We start from the raw sequence: 15,138 nt of genomic DNA, 5'->3' as shown, positions 1-15,138 counted from the left end.
TCACTGCGTTGAAGCTATTCCAAATGTCTCTTGCTGTACGCTGTACATTCCAAATCGTCGACGGGCTGTGCAAGTCACTAATCTCCACAGCCTGTCAGCCCGTCCCATGCACGCCGGCAAGAGCCGCAAAAGACCCCGGTCAGCACCCTGCCGTGATCCAATCATCGTGGACATTACGGCGTGGAAATATTCTGGAATGCCGTGTGGCTGCAATATAGCCATTAGCCTGCCAGTCGCATACACTTGCGTTGTGGAGTGATCCTGGTATTGACTGCCTGATTGATTCGTTCCGATGTTGCGGGGTCGGTGACAGAATAAGTCGGACGCTCACACAGCTCCCTGGTAGTGTAGTGCACGGAGTTCTTTTGCCAACCGCCTATGCTGTCGCCTGGAGCTCTCCCCACTGCAACTGCGGCAGCAATGCGTGTTGCTTAGTGTCGTCCGAATTAAGTCATCGCTTCCATTCAAGGCTCCAGCGCTTATTCACGTGTAGACCTTGGGAGGAAGGTCGTGATGTTGATCTGCAGTCAGGTGCCACAATCACCACGTTCCAAGGTCGTCAAGGCCCCAGACTGTGCAACAAACCCGAAGAGCATAGCAGCCGGAACTTCTCATCAACAATCGTCCAATGATCTGGAATTGGGCAAGTGCACGGCACCTGCACTGGCCGCGCCCACAGAGCAAATGCTTGGAGACGATCGTATATATTCTCGTCACTGCAGCCTCTTTGTGTTGAGTTCCTGCGCCGCGCTCAGGTACGTCAACCGTGCTCAGGTAACGACGAAAGGTCAATTTCGACGCAGATCATCTTGCATTGTTGAGTATTTGTGTTTCTATGGAGGCTGTGCCAGAATCCCCCCGACGGTGAGTCCCGAACTGTGGGGACCTGGTCGATGCTAGCCTGTGAGCCGCAGCACTCGCGCTGACGCGCCAAGGCTCGTTGTAGCTATTTGTCATGCTGCATACTCGGTGACAAGGGGCTACAGCAATATGTCCTCATGTCTCACGCTGCATTGGGCTTACGAGTCCATAAAAAATGTCCCCTGCAAGGCGTATACTCAGCGCCCTTTGATGGATATTACCCGGGCACAATTTGACTGCGACTCTAAATGCTGATTCGCGTTACGGCCAATGAACAGCCATTAGGCCAGCTCAATAGTACTTAAGGTACTCACAGGCACCGGTCTTTCGCCCTCCAGCATTTCATGATTTTCCGACTAAGATTGCGACACCATGCACAGCCAAACTGCGCGTCGACGAACAGACGATTGTGATGGTCCGGACCAAAGTAGTTTTGCTATCCCATCATGCGATGGAAGCTTTCTGCCGCATCGGGTTGCTCACACAGCAAATCAAGCTTTCGCTGGCGTCGGATATCTGAGACTTGCCCCGGATTCCATGTTCTTCTCCCACGGCAAGACAAAGATGAGCATTCGCCAATCAAGTGGCAGAGCTAGAGACATTAGTTCAGCTGTGTCGAGAACAAGGTTCCAGAAGAAGAGGCGTGAAGGGACCAGGGAAATTCTCGGCAGTCTCTTCTTCCACGTGCGGCCTATCTTCGAACCTCCGGATGGCAACCACGAGATTCTGCGTTTGGCATGTCTCACTGAACTGACCCCGCATTCCCACAACCTCGTCAACGACGTGGACGTTTGAGTTCGCGCTGAACCCTTCATCACGTTTTCGCTTCTTCAAGCTCAGTTCTTGCTTAGGCACGGGACAGCTTCCCGCACTTGGAGGAAAGAGTATGTCGCAAGAGTGTGACTGCAATGTATTTGAACCCTACCTCGCACACGTACTCCGAGCAAACGGGCTGAGGTCCACCCTCATGATCTCGATTGTCGTCGCTCAATCTTCACTAATCTAATCTGGTTGTGGATCCCTAGCCGGGAAGGGCATGCTAACGTGCGGGTGGCTGAAGGGACGGCACGCTGAAGCTTAACATGAGCTGAACGTGCCACCTTCCCATAACCGGCTGAACCTGAAAGGCAAGAGCTCGTGTACTGATTGAAGGGCAGTCTCGGCGGAATTAGGGCCCGCAAGTCCTACGCTTACTTGTCAGAGACTGGTTCATTGGAAGTGCAGGATTGGCTGCCAGGGGATATGAGTATCGAGATGGAGCAAGACCATCCATCCGCGCGTGCGCGGCCGCCAGCTGCAGCTCACCCGCTTGACTTTGTCTTCAGAATAGGCTATCAATATTTTAAGCGCATGCTCGATGATGGACTGGAGTTCAGCAAGCGACAACACCACCACAAGCCTTGTCTCACTTGCCATGCCAAGGTCGCTTTAGGACGAGATACGTAGAAACCGTGCGGCTCGGCTCCCCTCTTCAGCTGATAGGACAAAGTTCAAGTGGTGTGTACAAGGCACCCGGCTATGGCTCGATTCATCTTCCAATGACCCATATGTAGGACATAGTCTTTATTGAATCGTCTCCATTGGAACGCCACCAGGCTCGCTCCCATCTGTTCGATGCGAGGAGCCGTGCTGATTGGCTGACCGCTTCTGAGGTAAGCCCAATTCATGTCCCACAACTCCCGGCCTGATGCGGCACATCAGAATTCGGAGACTCGGTCAGCTCCGACCTGGCACACCTGAGTTCCGCTATGGGAAATAGTAGTCCTTGGAGGCTGACTGTGACTGTCTGCCTGCGATGTCAGCCGCGTGAAAGTGCAGAGGGCGCATTTCGCTATATATGAGTGCCCTGCGTTCTCTCTCTTTGCACAGCGGTTGTCTTTTATTTCTGCTCGCTTCGATGTCCTACCCGGCCTGGGTGACTTTTACAAAAACAAAGCAACTGTTCCACCTTTCTCTGGTGCCCAAGATTCACCATGAAGCTCGTTGAGCGCTTCTGGGCAACCGTGACTTACGTCATCAGTTTCTTGACCTTCTCACCTTTCGGGTCCGATGGAATCACTCAGCATCCTCTGCAGCCTGGCTCCCACTTCGGGGGCGAACTGCCTGCCGTCTTTGAGCCTGACCATCCCAAGTTCCGTCCTCCAGGAGGCCATCCAGGTGCTAAGTTCACGTGTGATTATCGAAACATGAAGGATTGGTACCCTTGCTCGACCCCGATGAATCGGGGATGTTGGCTGCGGCACCCCAACGGGAGCGAATTCAATATCCATACGGACTACGAGAATCAGGCTCCTATCGGAATTGACCGTTACTACACGCTGGATGTCCATGACAGTTGGTTGAATCCGGATGGCTTGAACTCAACTCAATCGAAATTGTTCAACAACACATACCCTGGCCCATGGATCCAGGCCTGCTGGGGAGACGTAAGCCAGGCTCTCTCGCGCACTCTGACATACCCATTCAAGCGCTAATCCGAGTTTGCTTCATGCGTTGTAGAGGGTTCATATCAACGTGACCAACCACATGAAGCATAATGGCACCAGCATTCATTGGCACGGCATTCGCCAGCTGAACAGCATGCAAATGGATGGCGTCAACGGTGTCACGCAGTGCCCAATTGCCCCTGGAGACCACTTCGTCTACAGTTTCAACACGACACAATACGGCAGCTCGTGGTATCATAGCCACTACTCTGTGCAATACGCGGATGGCTTGCAGGGCCCCCTGGTGGGTTTTGAAGCTTGATGGCTTGCAGACGCAAAGAAAGCTGACCGCCTTTGACAGACAATCCACGGTCCGACTTCTGCCGACTTTGACGAGCCAAAAGATCCCCTCATCGTGTCCGACTGGGGTATGTTCCCCAGTGCGAAACTAATTCCCGTGCAGACCAGCTGACCAGTCACAGGTCACAATAGCGCCTTTGACGCCATATATCAGGGCCTCAAGGCACCCAGTATCCTCCTCAACGGTGTTGGCAATGTGACTCGATTCAACAACTCCATCCAGGCCCAGCTGCCGATTCCAAAGACTTATGAGCTGCACTTTGAGCAACAACCCTATCAGCACTCGAAGAAGTACCTGCTGCGAATCATCAATACTTCTTTTGACTCAACTTTTGTGATCTCGATCGACAACCACTGGCTGCAGATTGTGAGCGCAGATTTCGTCCCCATTGTGCCTTACTACAACACCTCCCTTCTCGTCGGCATTGGCCAACGATACAATGTCATCGTGGAGGCTAGGCCCGAGGCCGGGCCCGCGAATCCGCTGCCGAAAGACAAGAACTTCTGGATCCGTACATGGGTGCCAGACGGCTGCTCAGTCGATCAAGGCGCCCCGGGCTACGAGAAGAACGGGATCCTGAGATATGACCCGTCAAGCACAGCGGCTCCCCAGTCTCAACAGTGGCCCAACATTGCGCTGGTCTGCTCCGACGAGGACGCCGCATCGCTCAAGCCTATCCTGCCATGGCAAGTCGGGTCTAGCGCGAATGGCGACGATGGCCAGCGCTTTGCAGTCACCCTCAACCGGACGGGCGGGACACCCATCTTTCCTCTGGCGAGGTTTGCCTTTGACATGACCGCAGACTTTCGGCCCCTGCAAATCAACTACAGCGATCCCATCTTCCTGCACCTTAATGACTTCAGCGGGAACTGGCCTGTGCAGTGGGCGGTCATTCCCGAGAACTACACCAGCGACGACTGGGTTTACCTCGCGTTGACGGGCAACAATGCCAGCACAACGTTTGGCACTCATCCGGTAAGTTCGAACCAACCTGCCGGGTACTTCCATTGCCATGTGTTCCCCCCAGAGGGGCATCGGAGCGTGTGTCTTGCTGACAGCCTGCCCTCTCTTGCGCCCCCTTGTAGATTCACCTCCACGGCCACGACTTTGCCATCCTCCAGCAAGCCGAGAACCAGAGGTACCCAGACGACCCTTCCAAGCTGCAGCTCAATCTCCAGAACCCGGCCCGGCGCGACGTCGTCCTGCTGCCCACAAACGGCTTCATCGTCATCGCCTTCAAGTCGGACAACCCGGGCAACTGGCTGCTGCACTGCCACATCGCCTTCCACGCGTCCGAGGGCCTGGCGTTCCAGATCCTCGAGCGCCAGGCCGACGCCAACGCCCTCTGGCCGCACGGCGACTCCCCGGCGCTGGCCGAGGCCGAGCGCGTGTGCGGCAACTGGGACAAGTGGTACGGCAACTGCCAGAACTGGTGGCCGGGTTACAACGCGAGCAGCAACTCGTATCCTAGCTGCACGGCGCAGGATGCGCCGCTCCATGTGTTCCAGGATGACTCGGGCATTTGAAGAGTTCCAACCCCCTCCCCCCCCCTCTCCTCCCCCCCCCTGAGGCTATCTCAACGGGGATTGTACCAAGAGTGAGCGCCTCAGCTTTACAGCATTGGGCCGCTAGTGGTTGATATGGGGAAGAAGACGCTAGGTCATGTCGAGTTTACTTTCTTCTGGCTATCGATTACTGGATAACCCTCAAATTTCTCCTGCTCATGACTCGTTATCAACTATTTTAAAACCTCGCCGAATCCTTCGAATCACGGATTCTGCGTTCCCGGCCAACTCTATTCGTGGTTTCTCTTGATAGAAGATTCCACTATATGAATACTTTCAGCAAGAAGAAACGAATGCACAACGTCCTTTCCACCGGGGGGAAAAGCCTATCCTCACTCACACAATGGACGATACAGTGTCACTGGGGTTCGAAAACTGACGTGCACGCTGTAGTTATTGTGAGACAAGCCCGCTTTCTTTTACGTAATCAGAGCCCGAATGGTCTAGTCGTATGATACCTGCTTTGGGTATTTCTAAATGCAGGTGGTCCCGGGTTCAAATCCCGGTTCGGGCCGTCACTGAGAAAGTGGTTATACGTTTTTGCCCCCCTCCTTGGGGCGAGTCGTAAAACCACCTGGCCTTAGAAGATTCTTTTTTTGTTAGGTCATCAAGCCTTCATGAGAACAATGCCTGAACACTTGTGACGAGGAGTCTGTGTATGATTTGCATGAGCGGCTTCGTGAGACGTTTGGCGATCCAATCAGACCTTTTGCTGAACACTGTTGTTGGCGAAAAGTGACAGTGGTCTTCCCTGAGCCAGAGTGATATTTTGTCGCTTGTATAATAGCAACAGGTCTGGAAACCAGATCCTTGGACATGCTGTACTCCGAGATGTTGTTTGCAAAAAATGTGATCAGGAGGACGAACAATTCATCTGACTTAATGCAGCGAGACGATCGCCGTGTCTTCTTGTATTTGTACATTTTACTACATGCTGCCGGCTTGACACATATGGTCCATGGCATCATATGAACCCTCAACGAGGCCTTGCCAATGTTTTTAGACGATTCCTTCCCTACCGGCCCACAGCGCGTTGAGAAATCCAGCCCTTCCAACCTCTGTATTCTAAGAAACCCCATTAACCCAATCTCCTAGGGTTCTGACTCCTGGTACCACCAAACTTGATGCGAGTGTCGTCCGAGACACGGACAATCTTGTCGCGGAACAGCCGCCCCTCGGAGCCGAGCAGGATCTTGATGGCGGCCTCGCGGCCCTGGCCGAAGCTGCGGAGGACAATCTCGAGCTGGTGGATGTTGCGGTGCCAGTTGCCCTGGTGGAGCTTGTCCATGACGTGGGCGACGAGCTGGTAGGCGGCGTCGTAGCCGCCGCGCTTGGACTTCTTGAAGCCCAGGTTGCCCGTGCTGAGGCTGATGATGGCGTCGCGGTTGGGCTTGGTGACGGTGACGTGCGTGTTGTGCTTGTGCGAGTAGATGTGGAAGTGGAAGGGCTCTGTGATGGGGCCCCATTCCGGGTTCCAGCCCGAGCTGCCCAGGATCGAGTCTTCGGAGGACTGTGATGCCGACGAAGAGGGGGCCCGGTTGAGCGCCCTGGCCATTGTGTCGCTGGCGAGCGAGTTGTTGCTCGTGGTCGTCGCGCTGAGGATCGACTGCAGCTCAGACATGCCTGAGCTTGAGGACGGGGTGGTCGAGGCTGCTGGGGAGCCTGGCCTCGGTGGCCTTATGGAATCGGCATTGCGACGTAGGCATGTTTGAGAGAAAGGGCGGACAGACTGGCGGGCGAACGTTCGCGGGAGGCTCGAAAAGGTGGCCGAAGTAGCGGCAAATAGCCGCGCTGATGGTTGTGTCATATCGGGGGCATCCGGACCCGTGCTGATGGGTGCCAGGAGATGTGCGCTGGGCTCGTACTTGACGACGTCGTCTCGCTGTCTATCTGCCGAAAAATTGGGCTCGACCTCGAGCATGGCAGCCCGCGTACCATTCTGGGGCCGGCCCTCCACCTGTCTTACCTAATCCACGGTGCAGATGTGCAAGCACAGTCTCTCAAACAGTGCCCTTAGACGCATATGGACTGTGGCGCACTGTCCGCTCAGCCGTGAACGGCCGGGCGGATCTCGTGCCGCGCCTGCGATTTTTTTCTGGGGCCGGCCACCGCCGAAGCCTTGAGTCGTTTGCGAAAACCGCCTCCGCCGCTTCTGCTCGTGGCCTCCTCCCGCCATCCCCATCACCGGCCTTCGTCGCCGCCCCAGCAGAACCCCCCTCGACTCCCGCCCACGTACCTGTCCCCGCCCTTGGTTTCTTTCCGCAGGATCAAGGGATCTGGCCGACACCAACCTGCCATCATGGCTTCGTTACGGCAGGCTTCGCGCAGCTCGGCTGCGTCCTCTTTGGCGTTGTCGAGAGCCGCCACACCTACCTGTCGACTAGCCGGTCGGCCGTATGCCTCGATACGGCTGCTCTCGGGTGCCTCTCTGTCTTCTCCCTCCAGACGCTCGACATCCTCCGCCCGCTTGGACGATGCCTCCATCACTTCGCTGCGCTCAGCGTTTCTGCCCGAGTCGATAGCGCTGGTCCATTCCCGCCCGTTCAGCCAGTCGACAAGACTAGACGCCAAGGTCGGCAAGCCCAAAGATCTCAACTTCAACGCGTCCACCGACCGGCCGAACGTCCCGCCTCGGCCGTTTGTCGAGGAGGAACCCTACACGGAGCCCGTGAAGCCCGAGCAGGAAAGTGCGGACAAGCCTGAGGCGCCCAAGAAGGAGGCTTCAGAGGAGAAGCCCGAGGAGCACGAGCAGGAGAAGAAGGAAGGCGAAGAGCAGGAGAAGACTTCCGAAGAGGGAGAGCAGAAGGAGAAGAAGGAGGACCTCCCGCCACCGCCACCGCACGGAGACAAGACTCCCTGGCAGGTCTTCATGGAGACCATGCAGACCGAGTTCAAGGCCTCAAAGGAGTGGAACGAGTCGACCAAGCAGCTCTCAGACTCCGGCCACCAGTTCATGGAGAGCGAGCGTGTCCGCAAGCTCCGCGAAGGCTACACCACGACCACTGGCGCTGTCACCGACACCGCGGGCAAGGTCCTCAAGACCTCTGCCTCCGCTATTGGCAAGGGCGCCGAGTGGACGTGGGACACATCGGTCATGAAGGGAATCCGCAAGGGCGCCAACGTGACTGGTGAAGCTCTCGACAAGGCCACTAAGCCTATCCGCGAGACCGAGGCGTTCAAGAACGTCAAGGAAGTCATCGACGATGGAAGCAGCTCAAGATATGGCGGCTGGGTAGAGAAAGAGGAGCGGAAGAAGGCCAGGGAAGCTCGCGAGAGGCAGCGCGCTCTCCAGAACGGTGGTAGCAACGAGCCTATGGTTGAGGATCCAAAGTGAGTAGAGGTCGTCTCGCTGGTTGCTCGACACTACCATTTGCTGAGTTGTGTACTAACTTTTCCCGTCAACCAGTGCCGGTACGAATGTGACTCTACACAAGGACGCCGCGTGGAAAGAAGCATGGAGAGACTTCCGGGACCAGAGCAAGGTCATGCAAGGCTTCTCGACCATGAAGAACGTGTACAACGAGTCTGAGAACCCGCTCATCTCGACCGCGCGCAGCATAACGGACAAGTTTGCCAGCTTCTTTGCCGAGAACGAGACCGCCCTCGTCATCAAGAAGTTCCGCGAGGTCGACCCACGCTTCCAGCTGGAGCCTTTCCTGCAGGAGCTTCGTGAGTGGATTTTGCCAGAGGTCCTGGACGCTTACGTCAAGGGCGATGCCGAGACGCTGAAGCTGTGGCTTTCTGCTGCGCAGTACTCAGTGTACGAGGCTTTGACCAAGCAGTACCTGCAGGCAGGCATGAAGTCTGATGGACGCATCCTCGATATTCGGCACGTTGATATTCTCAAGGCCCGCATGCTGGAGCCTGGTGACATTCCCGTCTTTATCATCACCTGCCGGACGCAGGAAGTCCACGTCTACCGGAACGCCAAGACAAACGAGCTTGCCGCTGGCATGGAGGACAAGGTGCAGCTGGTGACATATGTCATTGGCATTACGCGCACGCCCGAAGATGTCAACAACCCCGACACGAGAGGCTGGAGACTGATTGAGATGCAGAAGGCCGGCCGCGACTACATCTGAGCCCAGCCAGCCACCAAGTCGCGTGGTGCATGCCCCGTCACAGCATGAACCCGCAATGATACCCCTCTCCACGTCGCTGGAGCTTCCGATCACTTCCTCCGTGTTGTAATATTGTACCATCATATAAAAAGAACGCTCTCCAGTCAATGAGAGCGCAGATCACTTTGAGATCGGATGAGGGCTTCCGCGACCTACACCACTCGACCGAGTGTTTATCATTTCTTGCCCAGGCGTTGCATATTCAGGGAGGATGCATCAGGCATGACGCGAGCATACTGTGTTATAGGTGTATGATAGAAACCGAAAAGCTTGTGCTGCATCATGTTGGGTTAGAAGGGAGCTGTCGCTCCAGCAATGTTCGCTTTGTATAGTTGCAGAATGACCATGTCATGATCTACGATCTTCCAAGCTGGGAATGTGCTCGATTGAAATCCGTCTGAGTGACTCCTGAAGCCAGGATCCAACATGTACAGGGTGCCGAATGTGAATGGCCCCTGCGTGTTACAAGAGCGAAGTGAAGCCATATCTCAATGACTGTTGCCTTCGACTTCGGCCGTGACACAATCTCACGCTCGAGCCAGACCCTGGTCGGGCTCGGGACTGCTGTGAATGTGACTGTTGTTGTGATTTTGACGGCAGTCGTGCGGCTGAACCGTTAGGCTGACTGTGCACGCTTTGTCTTGGGAGCGTTCCTGTAGGCCTTTTCACACTTCGCAGTGTTCTGAGGCAGTGCGGCAGTGCGGGAGGGAGTGCGGCAGGCAGTGCAGCACATGAGGGGTGGCCTGAGTCATCCGGTCACCCGGGGCTGCTCACTAGGAAGCGGCGCTAGCCTGGCTGGCAACCAGCTACTTCCAACGCGTCACCACAGGCCACCATAAAGATTATATATCGGCAGTCACAATCAGACAGACCTCTTGCCTTCGCTCTTTTGATAACAAGAAATGAACTTAAGAGCATTTGCAAGACATCCTGACACGCTGTTGCGCACACTTCCACACAACTTGCCGTGCATCACGGGCACCCATCATAGCTCGATCACACAATCACCAACATCAACAATTATATCCATTGCATCCTCAGTCAGGACACAACAGGCATATACGCACACCTCTAGTAATCAAACATCTCCAATGCCTGCCAAGAGAAGCAACAACCATAGAGGCGCGGCACCGCCCAGAGCCAAAGCCAAGAAGATCAAGACTGCCCCCACAACCACCACCACAACAGATGAAGGAACATCCAAAAACCCGGACAAAGGCATCGTCTACTTTTGGAAACCAACCCACCCGCAGACCGGCTACCTCTCGCAGTGGTACTGGCTGCCGTTCTACGACGATCAGGAATCGCCCCGCAAAGTGTACAAGACGGCAGAGCACTACATGATGCACCACAAAGCCCTGCTCTTTGGGGATCCCGAAATCGCCGCCGAGATTCTCGAGGCCAACGACCCGAAGCTCGTCAAGCGTCTAGGCCGGGCTGTGCGCGGGTTCGATGACAAGACCTGGAACGAGAACCGGGAGAAGATCGTCACGCGAGGCAGCTACTGCAAGTTCTCGTTTCCTATCACAGGCGACCAGGAAACTGAGGCTGGACGGAAAGACGACGATGGCGGCGAAGATGTAGCAGTCAAGGACAAAGAGGCGACCGCGGACAATAACCAGGAAGCACCCACCGAGAGCCAAAGCACTGAACCACGAGAGTGGGAACTGGGCAATGCCGAGGACGCGTTACTCATCAAGGCTGCGTCGTTTCGAGATGTTCTCTTGCAGACGGGCAACAAGGAGCTCGTCGAGGCGAGTCCCATGGACAGGATCTGGGGCGTAGGCTTTGGTGCCGCTAATGCCGGCGCCAATCGTGGAAGATGGGGCTTGAATCTGCTGGGGAAGTGTTTGATGAAGGCGCGAGAACAGTTTCTCGAGGAGGGAAAGAATGTCAATTGAAAAGCGCAAACTGTGCTGGAGCTTCAACAAGAGAGCAGACATTGAAGGGCTTTACCCTTATGTTCGGCCGAGTATAAATATACGCAAGAAGGAATGAATGAATGAATGTATTTCCTTAGTTTGGGACGCAACTATTCGAATGCTTCGAGAACAACTGTGAGGTCCCGTCACAGGCAACCAAACAGACTATCAGCATACAAGCAGCCCGTGCCTTGTGCAAGGCGTATTGCGTGATACGATCGATGTGCATCATGTTGGTATGGACCTCCGCTGCAGCACACTCGGATGTGCTGTTCTTGCCTAAATGGTGCGCCACTGTCCCAGCCTCGGCAACGAGTTAAAGATTCACAAGATTAACCCTTGGCCACCGATCAAAAAGACCACTTGCCGCTGGTCAATTGAAATCAATTTGTTACGTAGTACGCCTAGGGGCAATGTGACCAGCCCGTTGGCTGTAGTGGCTGGCGCATTGCGGACATCACCTCCGCAACTCGATAGCCTTAGCTGTAGCGCGAACCTATCCGCCGCTAAGAATGTCTGAATTCCATCGAATCAGGTGCTATCGTCTAGTGGTTAGGACATCACGTTGTGGTTGTACACACGTACCGCTAACATTCACTATCACGCATTTCATTGCCGTGAAAACGCCGGTTCGATTCCGGCTAGCGCCAGCTTGTATGAGCTTTCGACTTTACCTTTTTGTGTTTTTTTGCGGTGTCTATCTACTACGTGCAAGGTCTGGGAGAAGGACCTTGTTTGTCTGTCTTCTTTTTGGCCTTCTTGCTTGCTAACGATTGTTTGTTTCTATGGTCAGTTCATTGGCGTGATCCATACACCACTTCCTTCCCCATTTGGATTAATGCGTAGGATCCATACATACATAGTATTACATTTTGCTGCTCCCGCCTGCCTTTGTTTGTTTGACCCTTTCTGCACGATTGCAGGGTTGACAAGTGCACATGCTTGGACGTCGTGATATCCAAGACAAAGGAGGAAGGCATGCACACGTAGTAAGTGGCTATCTCGCTTCGCTCGCCTGGCTGTTGCAACCACGAATGCTGCTTGTGATCCAAGATAACTATATCTCTGCAATGGGGTCAACAATAATATCGGTGCTATTCCTAGCTCACTTTTTGAAAGTCTCCAAGGTTCCAAACTCATCCCAGGTTTTTTGGGGCCGTGGCGATGCGTCAAAGTTTGGCTGGGATAATCTTCAGAATAGCCATGCTTAGTGCACTTTTGATGTCTTTGGACCCGCCCTCGCTATATACTGGCGTGAAGATCAAGCAAAACCGTTGAGCCTTCTGCAGCAGCGGTTTGTTGGGTCTTACAGAGGTACTGAACGCCGGGCTGTTAAGGGGGAGGTGTACTATGGGATGAAGCCTCACCCTGTTAGACAACACCACATGGTCATCCACAGGCGGACGCCAGTCTACTTCTGGACACTACAGGCCGGACGACTCTGCCGACGATCAGCCCAGAAAGCTCTTTGGAATAAGGGTTATTGTCGGGATTTTGAATTCAAACCATTTATCTGAGCTATTGGACATGCTTCAGCCTAGACGTGTACCTCTACTTCCACTTTGGCAGCGTTAGACTGTCCAGAGAGTCAAGGACTGGTTCTTGACACCGGAGTCAATTCCTCTGGCTGTCACTGTGGTGGTTCTTTGAATCCAAAATGTGATCTATCATGTCATACATCATATCGTGGAGTAGAATATTCGTGGTTTTCGTTGCAGTCAGCCACTACTTTATTTCACGTTGGATGCGCTCTTCAGTCGCAATCCTTATAAATCTACCGCGTGACAAGACGACATACAGATGCCCTTTGCTTGGTCGTCGGGCAAACCCAGATCTCGGTGCATGTCACGTGGTCGAGGTGCTGCACAAATGTATGCGACATGGCGAGGGTGGCCACTACTTTTGATGGGCCAGTCATTTGTGGTGGCATGAGAGTACTTGGGTTTAGTCGGGCAAGACGCCCTCTGAGCGACGCAATGTGGAGTCAACTCGACGATTGTTGATGGCGATTGCCTCGCTCGAGCAGAAATCGGGTTTCCTTGTCCTATTCGTAGGAAAGGACGATGCCAGCGCAACGACGCCAGTTATCTCCACCGGCCGCCCGGGGGCCCGCCACGCATAACTTGAGTCGCACACTGGCAATTGTTCCGGACAACTGCCGAACAAGGATATAAGCAGTATAACATTAGATCGGAAAACAGATCCCTGCGGAAATGGTTATTATTAGCTGTGAGGTCTTGCGGGAAGCCCCGCTCGTATTCAACTGCCGGTCAGCGATGCATGGATAGCGTCAGCAGAAGGTCCTTCGAGGTCTCACCCGCAATTTATTCACCGCATATAGTGGATGCGACGCCTACTTGGCGCACTCGTCGTAGCGGGATCCAGTCACACTTCTGCTCAAGGGACACGTCGGTAGCACGGACCCTGGGCGCTAGACCCCACAAGAACCACTTTGGCATAGGCAAACCCACTACCGGCAAGGCCGCCGTTGACAACGTCATGGCAGTCCTGGCCGCTTTAGGGACAGAGCTGGTTACCGGCAAGCTGTATGACCGTTTCCATTTTCGACAGCCTTTGATGAGACATTAATTTCACGCTTAACCTAGATAAGAAAGGCTACTTGATACGGCCTTACAAATACTTGAAAAGCTTCGTAGTCCTGTTTGAGAGCAACGATATTAAGACGCAGTGAGTCCGATACACCTGGCAACCTCGTTCCGCTGGTGTAGACAATATAATCGCAAGCATACCTAGCTTTTGGGGCGCACTTCACTTTTTTTGTAGTCTCCCCCCAGGCTACAGGGGCGTATGGCTGGTGCGTCGAGTTTTGTACCTGGGTCAAATCAAGCTGCCGCAAGTATTTGACGGGTTTTGTTTGGACGCGCTCCAGCGTATCCCTCCACAACTCGGTGATTCCGTTTCAAATGCTCGCATCACTGAGTCAATGTCACGGATAACTCCGTATCCCGACCTTGATCTAATTGACCCAATTTTCTAGGCTACTCGGTAGGGTCTCAGATGGCGTCAGCATAGAAATCCGCGCACGTGCGACTTCTCACAGAGGCCTGATTCAGCAAGATGACAATTCGTCGCCTGCATGGGCGTGAGTTAAGCACAATACATGGTTTATTGCCACAAGGGGCTCAAAGTATATATAAGGCATTCCAACATGCTGGAAAACTCAGTGTCTATTTGCACCATCGACAACGATCAGCTCTTTTACGATACTCGACGACTACATCACTCTCGCATTCAAAATGAAGGCCTCTCTAGCAACTAGCCTCGCAGCCCTTGTCGGCATTGCATCTGCCTTCCAGGGCCAGGTCGATTATCGAGTGTCCACGGGCAGCGAAGGCAACAACCCGCAGCTTCACATCAGGGACTACAACACCGGCTCTACTTATTACAGCGGCGCCCTTTACCTGAACCCAGACGAGTGGCGCAACACTTAGTACGTGGCTAACCCGATATTCTCGTTGTTCCACATTCAGGCACCTCCATTGTGTTATTGCTAATGCACTGGTTCGTTTTCAGTATGACCGGCTCCGGCGGTTACAACTTCCCAGCACGTGCCAAGAAAACTTCTACCAACTGCATCCACGTGGACTTCCAGGGGGCACTTGATGCTGGCTGGTACTATTGCTGTGGTGGAGTGCCGTGTGACCTGAGGCCGCACTGAACGGAACGCCCGGCGGGTTCGGCTTACTCACGCCACTGGAGCGGGTGACGTCTCACTTGATGTTGGTCAGCAGCTGCACGTCGTTTTCGACAATGGAATCGTGCGTCTTCTTGTGGAGACAATCTACGAGAATTAAGGAGAGGGCTTTGCACTGTAAATAAAGGGTTAGACATCGAGAAGAGAGAAGCAACGCTGGCGGGATA

At 54.2% G+C, this 15,138-nt stretch overlaps 5 protein-coding genes and 2 non-coding genes across 7 annotated transcripts; 6 read left to right on the top strand and 1 right to left on the bottom strand.

The window, feature by feature from the left end:
• Positions 1-2,984: 2,984 nt before the first annotated feature.
• B0I36DRAFT_212553 (multicopper oxidase-domain-containing protein) lies at positions 2,985-5,063 on the top strand (the record flags this gene model as incomplete). The annotated part of the gene is made up of 5 exons (XM_046148937.1): positions 2,985-3,287; positions 3,361-3,591; positions 3,649-3,715; positions 3,770-4,623; positions 4,734-5,063. Coding segments are annotated over 5 exons (1,785 nt in total), but the record flags the coding sequence as incomplete, so codon positions are not given.
• Positions 5,064-5,645: 582 nt separating this feature from the next.
• On the top strand, positions 5,646-5,727 carry B0I36DRAFT_t136. The gene has a single exon. It is a non-coding gene; the product is annotated as a tRNA-Pro (tRNA).
• A 359-nt stretch (positions 5,728-6,086) lies between these two features.
• On the bottom strand, positions 6,087-7,110 carry B0I36DRAFT_331160 (uncharacterized protein). The gene has a single exon (XM_046154943.1). It carries the CDS (start codon positions 7,018-7,020, stop codon positions 6,292-6,294), a length of 729 nt encoding a protein of 242 aa, XP_046009912.1. The 5' UTR covers positions 7,021-7,110; the 3' UTR covers positions 6,087-6,291.
• A 219-nt stretch (positions 7,111-7,329) lies between these two features.
• Positions 7,330-9,460, top strand: B0I36DRAFT_161323 (uncharacterized protein). Its single transcript, XM_046148663.1, has 2 exons — positions 7,330-8,543; positions 8,620-9,460. The coding sequence occupies exons 1-2, from the start codon at positions 7,513-7,515 to the stop codon at positions 9,293-9,295; spliced, it is 1,707 nt and encodes a 568-aa protein (XP_046009911.1). The 5' UTR covers positions 7,330-7,512; the 3' UTR covers positions 9,296-9,460.
• A 708-nt stretch (positions 9,461-10,168) lies between these two features.
• On the top strand, positions 10,169-11,626 carry B0I36DRAFT_331157 (uncharacterized protein). The gene has a single exon (XM_046154942.1). The coding sequence runs from the start codon at positions 10,237-10,239 to the stop codon at positions 11,233-11,235; it is 999 nt and encodes a 332-aa protein (XP_046009910.1). The 5' UTR covers positions 10,169-10,236; the 3' UTR covers positions 11,236-11,626.
• A 164-nt stretch (positions 11,627-11,790) lies between these two features.
• Positions 11,791-11,906, top strand: B0I36DRAFT_t137. The gene has a single exon. It is a non-coding gene; the product is annotated as a tRNA-His (tRNA).
• A 2,607-nt stretch (positions 11,907-14,513) lies between these two features.
• On the top strand, positions 14,514-14,935 carry B0I36DRAFT_352521 (uncharacterized protein; the record flags this gene model as incomplete). Its single annotated transcript, XM_046157118.1, has 2 exons — positions 14,514-14,707; positions 14,791-14,935. The coding sequence occupies 2 exons, from the start codon at positions 14,514-14,516 to the stop codon at positions 14,933-14,935; spliced, it is 339 nt and encodes a 112-aa protein (XP_046009909.1).
• Between the last annotated feature and the right edge of the window lie 203 nt (positions 14,936-15,138).

Source organism: Microdochium trichocladiopsis (genome assembly GCF_020744255.1).
Source record: "Microdochium trichocladiopsis strain MPI-CAGE-CH-0230 chromosome Unknown B0I36scaffold_8, whole genome shotgun sequence".
In the NCBI taxonomy this organism is placed as follows: domain Eukaryota; kingdom Fungi; phylum Ascomycota; class Sordariomycetes; order Xylariales; family Microdochiaceae; genus Microdochium; species Microdochium trichocladiopsis.
The sequence above is the reverse complement of the archived record's forward strand: the minus strand, read 5'-3'. Positions and strand labels throughout refer to the sequence as shown.

Excerpts from the sequence above, each read along its gene's own strand:
- B0I36DRAFT_331160 (XM_046154943.1), bottom strand. The coding sequence starts at position 7,020 with ATGACACAACCATCAGCGCGGCTATTTGCCGCTACTTCGGCCACCTTT.
- B0I36DRAFT_161323 (XM_046148663.1), top strand. The coding sequence starts at position 7,513 with ATGGCTTCGTTACGGCAGGCTTCGCGCAGCTCGGCTGCGTCCTCTTTG. Across the intron at positions 8,544-8,619 it reads CCTATGGTTGAGGATCCAAA|TGCCGGTACGAATGTGACTC; the intron begins GTGAGTAGAGGT and ends CCCGTCAACCAG.
- B0I36DRAFT_331157 (XM_046154942.1), top strand. The coding sequence starts at position 10,237 with ATGAACTTAAGAGCATTTGCAAGACATCCTGACACGCTGTTGCGCACA.